Source organism: Labrus bergylta, chromosome 11 (assembly GCF_963930695.1).
Source record: "Labrus bergylta chromosome 11, fLabBer1.1, whole genome shotgun sequence".
Lineage (NCBI taxonomy): Eukaryota > Metazoa > Chordata > Actinopteri > Labriformes > Labridae > Labrus > Labrus bergylta.
The window spans coordinates 6,869,147-6,877,603 of NC_089205.1; the positions used below are offsets into that span (position 1 = coordinate 6,869,147).

Consider the following 8,457-nt stretch of genomic DNA (forward strand, 5'->3'; position numbering starts at 1 on the left):
CTCTATTATGAGCGAACAACATGTTTGGCCTTTATTTTCCTCACGTTCGTCCAGCATGGCATGTGGGCCACAGTTTATTTATTTTTTTATTGTATATTCTTTGAACCTACTGGCACCTGAGGTTGTAGGTTGGCTGTGCATGGGGTACCCTGTTGGTCAAGTATACTTTTTTTTTTTTTTTTTTTTTTTTTTTTTAGAATGACTTTTTATTAATTTCATTTTCAGCCAAAAATCTAATTTTTGTTCGACATTAAACAGGCATCCATTCTTAAATCTCATTCCACACTTTGTTCTCTTGAGTACAAGACCAAAATGAGCGGCCAGGGATACCTTATTTGGCAGCCAAGTATCATAGATTCATATGCCAGATAAATATACAGACCTAAATTCATGTATGAACATCTCCATAAAATGTATTATATTGTATAATTATACTGTATTATTATTAAAAATTTATATTTATATTATATTATATTAGTCTATATATTATATTACATTGTATTATATTACACTATATTGTGATATGATGATATTGCACTATACTATATTGTACCATATAACTGCACTCTGCATTACAGCGATACAACACTGCCTCTCTTCACTGCTCTTTACGCTGCTGTTAATCATGACAAGTCACATTAATCATCACTTGTCACTTTATCTTGCCATTCACTGCACATACTGTCTTAATTCCCTGCATAGCTCACTTCACCATTCATATTGTACTTGTAGCCTCTATTTTTATTTGTATCATTTTTTATCTGATCTATTCTGTTTAAATGTTTATTTTGTTTGACCTTCTTCTACTTGTCTTGTGCTGCTGCAATGCCAGAATTTCCCCTCTGTGGATCAATGAAGTATTATCCTATCCTATCCTAAAACCATTTATGAAAAATTATTAACACACTTAATACTATAATATAATTTAACCAGATGACCTTTAGAGGTGTTGCAAGTTTTTCTTTCATAAATCCCTTTTTCTAAATTATTGTCTAAATTTTCAACACAAATTGCAAAATATATATTTCTATATATTTTTTTTAATGCTCCAGGAAGTCAACACATAAGCATCCTTGTCCACTGAATAAACTAGAAATGATAAAGCAGTGATGCTGATTAGTTGGGACAATGTAATCCTCACAATTACTGTTCAGAAGACTGAATGGATTATAAATTATTGTCTCTCCTCTTAAATTTAACAACAATGACAATTTGTATGTATTTATGGGACAAAGTAACTGAAGAATAAGTGTCCAACAACAACAAAAACAGTGTCAACTTTTCTAAAACCTTCTCACCATTAGCGGAGAAAAACACACAAGATAAGGATTCTGCAAACGATGTAAAATATTTCAGATAAGCCCTGCATCTCATCAAAATGTATAGACAGTGATTAGTTGTAGCAAGTGTAAATTGATCTTTGACATAAGATAGATACAAATGTATTTAACAAGTCATATATATATTTTTCAATTCAAATACTGAAACATAGGTCATAAATAAAGTGTGTGCAACAGCAGTCATAGGGAGAAAATAATTTGGGAAAAAACCGGTTGCATTCAAAAACATCACATTTATTGACAAGTATTGTAAAGTAACATTTGCAAAATAAACATGCATGATGGAATATCTGACAGCAAAGACCCTGCACATGCAGGCTTCAATTTCAGAAATCTTTAAGGGTGAATAGTACATTTCCAGAGTACAGTTTTGTCATTTAAAAGCTACATTCATGGTTGAAGAACTCGGGCTGAATATTTTCAGCGTGATGATACAATAGAAACATTTTTTGAAGCAGGGATAAAATAAGGCATAAATAATTGGGTTCAAGGTGGAATTAAAGTAACCCAACCAGAAAAAGGCCTCAAACACAGCAACTGGTGTGGAGAAGCCGAAGATCATTTCAAACAAAGAGATTGTGAAAAATGGCATCCAACAGAAGATGAATGCACTGAGCACAATACTAAGAGTCTTTGCAGCCTTGTGCTCAGATTGCTTAAGCAACCCAGCTCTTCCTTTTTCATTGGTACCTTTTTTCACATCTCCAATCTTTTGTGCATGCGCTTTAGCAACAATAAAAATTTTAGTGTACAGAAAAATCATTACAGTGCACGAAAAGAAAAAGGAAAGTATACTGTCCAGGATTCCCCAAAGGTGGTTAAAGAGAAGATAACAACTACCAAGGCAATAAATTGATTCTATGTAATCCTCCAACCCAGCAACATTTGCCTTTGAGTAAAGTAGTCCAAAAGAGTAGACAGCAGCCAGTGCCCAGCTGCAACATACCATAATCCAGGCCACTGGCATTGTGATCTTCATCGAATAATGCATAGGATCGCATATAGCTTCATGTCTGTCTACAGCGATGCAAATGAGATGAAAGATAGAAAGAGTGGTGAGAAACATATCAAAACTGGAGTGCAACTGACAGAAAACTTCCCCGTAAAACCAGCAGCCATGAACAGTTCTGATGGCACTGAAAGGCATCACAATAACACCAACTAGTAGATCAACCAGAGCAAGAGATAAAATAAGCACATTGGTAGGATTATGCAGCTGCTTGAAATGGCTAATTGACACAATGACAACTGTGTTTCCTAAAATGGTTATACCCATGCTTAAAGCGAACAACATAAAGAGGGCAAACTTGGTCCCCACACTGAACTGTGTCCTAACACATGATACATTAAAGCCTGGAAAACAGTAATGCTCTTCAGAAAGGCCACCAGTCATCATATAACCTTAGACGCAAAGACCTCAAAGACAACCCAACAGAGAGTGGGCGATGAGACAAACATGCTGAAGTCTTAATGTAACTGAAAACATGGTTGCAAAGCCACCCACCAATCACGTGATTCATTGTGCCAACAAATCAAAAGCTTGCAGGAAAAATACATCAAAAAAATAAATTATGTTGTCATTTTTCCACAGACATGCTTAACATGAACTTGTCTCTTTGGGTAGTTTTAAGCATAAACTATAGGCCATGTTAAGGCAAAACGCCCTGCAAGGTTAAGTTTAGGATCGTCATCAAAGGGTGGTTAAAAATAAAAACTCGACATTGTTCTCTGGCTGCATGAGTTGTTTGACTGATCTGTTGCCCCAATCAGGCACAACAGGCTGATTATTAGGGCCCGAGCACGAACGTGCGAGGACCTTCTTGAAACCCTAGCGATTATTATTTTTCTCGTTCTCGTTCTTTTTATTGTTCTTTGCGGCCACTTTTGAGGGCCTGAACGTGCCAGAAAACTCTGCAAACTTTCCACGCTCATCAGGTCAAATTTGATATTTTGGTGGTTTCGTAAATGGAGTTCACAAAATGGCTCAGTGGTGCCCCCTTGAAATTTTCAAAATGGCCTCCCCATAAAGGGTTTTTTTCACATACACTCACGTAAATTGGCAGGCATATTAAGCTTGTCAGGACGGACTAAAAATCCTCTTGCAGCGTTTCAAAAAACCCAACAGGAAGTCCCCAAGTTTAAGTTGAATTTCACAATAACGGCCCAAAAAGGAACTTACTGCTTCTCAATTAGCATTAGCCATTGCTACACGGTAGCTAATTTCCTCCTCAAAATTGGTGTGGATCATGCTAACACCTTGGCCATACAAGACTTTCAAGCTCAAACGCCTACGTCCAACGCTGTCGCCATACGGACGCGTCGCTCGCCATCAAATAGGAAGTCGTTTTTTTCACGGGCTTAACATAGTCGTACTGTCCCGAAACTTCATACATATAATCCTGGTAGTAAAGTCAAACATCTTATACCGTTTAAGTGAGTGGGCGTGGCTTAATGGCTCAGTGGCGCCCCCTACAATATTTCAAACATTCAGCCCTCGCAGCACGTTGAACCTACAATTCTGAATTTTACTATGCATTTCCAACATGACAAAACCTACAAAAAACCCTCTACAAAACTCAACAGGAAGTCCTCAAATCACATCGTCATCAAACAGGAAGTGATTGTAACTCTTATATACTTTGTCTGATCTTCTTGAAATTGCATAGGTATGATCAGGGTTGGCCTCTTGAACACAGTGACACAAAACAATAATAAAGTTTAACCATAGCGCCCCCTAATGCAAGGACTAAGTACTACATCATACATACTTTCTCGGATCTGCTTAAAATTTCCCAGGTATGATCAGGGTTGGCCTCTGGACACATTGACATAACAATCATTTACTTTAACCATAGCGCCCCCTACTACAAGGAGTAAGTACTACATCCTATATACTTTGTCTGATCCGCTTCAAATTTCACATGTATGATCAGGGTTGGCCTCTGAACACATAGACATAACAATAGTCAACTTTTACCATAGATAGATAGATAGATAGATAGATAGATAGATAGATATACTTTATTGTCTGTCCCAACAGAGACAGAAATTCTCCTTTGACAAGGCTTGAACAATAAACACAACTTACATTAAAAACAGAAAGTGTAGTACATTAAAAGAGGACTTAAAAACAACAGTTTCTAAAAAGGGGGGGTCTATTTGATTTTGTTCAGAATGGTTATTGCAGAGGGAATTAAGGATTTCCGGGCCAGAGGAATTTTGTAGCATCTGACTGATGGCAGTAACTTGAAGGATAGCGCCTCCTACTGCAAGGAGTAAGTACTACACAATGCTCAATTTGCTCCAAATGTCACAGGTATCATGACAGTGCCAGCCTGAACTGCTCCACGTAAACATTTTCTGTGATCTTCATTACGCTGCCTATTTCAACATGCCAGTATAACCACTTTTTCACAAATTGAACTGCACGACCTGCTACTTAGCCACGTTCCGCAGCTGCTTCACTCCTGTGGTCGTGACACACCCCGACATGCACCGGGGTGCAAGGGCCCTTCATCACCACTTGCGGTTTTAATTGCTCTTTATAATCCAATTTTCTGAGCAGTTCTGTTTACATCTGAATTGAATTAAATTAATTTAAAGCTTTCATTGTTATTGTTAAACAGGGTCCCACCTTACCTAAAGACTCTTCAACTATTCCAAAATGCTGCAGCTCGTGTACTGACTTGAACTAGGACAAGGGACATATTGGCTTATCTGCACTGGCTCCCTATAAAATCTTGAATATCATTTAAAATCAATCTTCTCAGTTACAAAGCTCTTAATGGTCAGGCGCCATCTTATCTTAAAGAGCCAATAGTGCCATATTACACTCCCAGAATGCAGTTCAGCTTGTGGTACTTACAGTCTCTAAATGTACTATGGGAGGTAGAGTCTTCATTTATCAGGACCCTCTCCTTTGGAATCTTCTACCAGTCAGGGTCTTGGAGGCAGACACACTCTGTATTTAAAAAAAATAGACTTAAAACATTCCTTTTTGATAAATCTTATAGTTAGGGCTGGTGCAGGTATAGACCAGCTCCTAGTTATGCTGCTATAGGCTTAGACTACCGAGGGAACTGTCTCTCTCTCTCTCTCTCTCTCTCTCTGTGCATTCACATCATATTACTTCAGGTTGCTATCTATATATCGTTTTCCTGTGAGCTTCTGAGCTCTCAGGTCCTTTAGGTACCTCTGAATTGTTGGTGAGCACGGCCTGCTGCTATAGACCCCTCCCCCCTTCCTTGCCAGCAGCCCAGGAGGCCTTGTCTTAGCAGCAGAAGCAAGGCTGTCAAGTAGACAGAGCTCCCCAAACGTTCAGCGAGGTGATCTGGCACTACAACCACACGACGTCCCTGATTCCCAGCCACCACCATCGGACTGTGTCCTCCCATTACCACCACCTGACGTCCAGGGTTAGGGTTAGACTCAAACTTTATGAATACATACCCGTCTCTGATTTAAACAAAATACTTTTATTTTTATTTATTTATTTTTCTAGCTGTATGGATGCAGCTTATTTTAATGCTGCAGATAAAGTCCTGATTTTGAAGGAGGGTTAAATATCTATCTGATCTTTGGCTTAAAAATCAGGTCTACAAATGTCAGGGATTGGTGATCCATGCTCTTTTGTTCATGCATTAAATGTACACATGGAGGCAAGCTGCAGAACATTCAGCACATATGGGGGACACACTAGAACAAGATGTGGATCGGTTTTCAACCCTTTCTACTTTCAATTTAGTTTTTTGGACCACTTCATGACCCCTTCCCAACCCTTTATTATTCATGTTTATGGTATTAACTGTTTTCAAACTAATGTTTAGTGTAGAGAATGATTGCACACTTCAGTGTAGGATAGCATGTGATACGTTTTTGAAAATTAAAGAAACCATTCTGAGTTATCGTTCTTTTTTAATGACCTAGTTCGTTACTGAGATCATCGCTAAAAACAACTCATTAAAACATTTAAAGTTATTATGACTCATACCATCTCCAGAAAAGTGCAAAAATCAGCATGAATTTAAATTCTGCATAAATAAATGTGCCTATTTAAGACACCATTAACATTTGGTCAAAGATGTTATAACAATTTAATTAACTGGATGTACAATGGCCTTGTGATAAACAAATAACTGGACAGAAAAATAATGATGTTGATTATAATGTAGAATTCAATGTTAAAATGTAATTTAATTATTCAGTCTTCATAGCGTTTGAAAATGGGAAAACTGTCATATTAAAAAAGTATAGGTGCCCCGGGAAATGCAGCAATGACTGGCTCTGCATAAGTCATAGAAGATGCAGAAAGGAAAATGAAGGAGGGATTTTGAAAATCCATCATCCGAGTTTCATTGAAAAAAGGCAAATAGTATCATCTGAACTTGCTTTTTTTGCAAAAATAATACATGAGGACATAACTATGTAAGAGGATACACATTTATGATTGAGGAATGTTTTCAGGTTTACAACGAGGTAAAAGCATTTCTTAAACTTCTTAAAGCTGTGTCATTTAAGAGATACATTCATGGTTGAAGAATTTGGGCTAAATATTTTCAGTGTGATGATACAGTAGAAACACTTTTTGAAGCAGGGATAAAACAAGGCATAAATAATTGGGTTCAAGGTTGAATTAAAATAGCCCAACCAAACAAATGTTTCAAAGACAGCAACTGGTGTGCTAAAGCCATTGTATGCATCACCTACTGAATTTAAAAAAAATGGCATCCAACAGAAGATGAATGCACCAAGCACAATTCCCAAAGTCTTTGCAGCCTTGTGCTCAGATTGTTTAATGACCCAAATTCTTCCTCTGTCCTTTGAAGAATGTTTCACATCTCCAATCTTTTGTAAATGCTCTTTAGCTACAATAAATATTTGAGTGTACAGGCAAACCATTACAATACAGGGAAAGAAAAAGACAATAATGCTGTCCAGGATTCCCCAAAGGTGGTTAAAGAGAAGGTAACAACTTCCAAGGCAATTAATTGATTCTATGTAATCCTCCAACCCAGCAACATTGGCCTTTGAGTAAAGTAGTCCAAACGAGAAGACAGCAGCCAGTGCCCAGCTGCAACATACCATAATCCAGGCCACTGGCATTGTAATCTTCATCGAATAATGCAGAGGATCGCATATTGCTTGCTGTCTGTCTACAGCGATGCAAATGAGATGAAAGATAGAAAGAGTGGTAAGAAACATATCAAAACTGGAGTGCAACTGACAGAAGACTTCCCCGTAAAACCAGCAGCCATGAACAGTTCTGATGGCACTGAAAGGCATCACAATAACACCAACTAGTAGATCAACCAGAGCAAGAGATAAAATAAGCACATTGGTAGGATTATGCAACTGCTTGAAATGGCTAATTGACACAATGACAACTGTGTTTCCTAAAATGGTTAAACCCATGCTTAAAGCGAACAACATAAAGAGGGCAAACTTGGTCCCCACACTGAACTGTGTCCTAACACATGATACATTAAAGCCTGGAAAACAGTAATGCTCTTCAGAAAGGCCACCAGTCATCATATAACCTTAGACGCAAAGACCTCAAAGACAACCCAACAGAGAGTGGGTGATGAGACAAACATGCTGAAGTCTTAATGTAACTGAAAACATGGTTGCAAAGCCACCCACCAATCACGTGATTCATTGTGCCAACAAATCAAAAGCTTGCAGGTAAAATACATTAAAAAAAAAGTGTAATAGTGACAATGTATTATTAATTTTTAAATGATAGATTCAGTAGCTTTTTCCTAAAAAGTACAATATACAAATTTACAAAAGTAATACCACTCAATAATCACTAATGGGCATCCATTCATGTCGGGTGGTGACTGTGTCCGAAGAGACTCTGTCCTCTTCGTTGGTATTTTGATGTTTTGTTTCTTGTTAGTTCTGGTTGCCAATGGGACTTTTCCTGGCAGGGAGCTTGTGTGCTACCCCCAAAGACAGCCTTCGGGTTATTTCAGGAGTGGACACAATTCAGCCATTGAGCGCTTTTCAAACCGGTGAATATGACAGACGTGGTCATATAGCAAAGAAGACTAAATCTATTCATAGTGAAGCGAAACGCATGTTCAGGGTCTTTGCTGTCAGAAATGTATTTATTCCT

The 8,457-nt window shown here is 37.9% G+C and overlaps 2 protein-coding genes across 2 annotated transcripts; both read right to left on the minus strand.

Moving 5' to 3' along the window:
• Window positions 1-1,604: 1,604 nt before the first annotated feature.
• Window positions 1,605-2,733, minus strand: LOC110003806 (trace amine-associated receptor 13c-like). Its single transcript, XM_020659369.2, has one exon. The coding sequence runs from the start codon at window positions 2,731-2,733 to the stop codon at window positions 1,714-1,716; it is 1,020 nt and encodes a 339-aa protein (XP_020515025.1). The 3' UTR covers window positions 1,605-1,713.
• A 3,827-nt stretch (window positions 2,734-6,560) lies between these two features.
• LOC110003805 (trace amine-associated receptor 13c-like) lies at window positions 6,561-7,868 on the minus strand. The gene has a single exon (XM_020659368.2). It carries the CDS (start codon window positions 7,866-7,868, stop codon window positions 6,849-6,851), a length of 1,020 nt encoding a protein of 339 aa, XP_020515024.1. The 3' UTR covers window positions 6,561-6,848.
• Window positions 7,869-8,457: the final 589 nt, after the last annotated feature.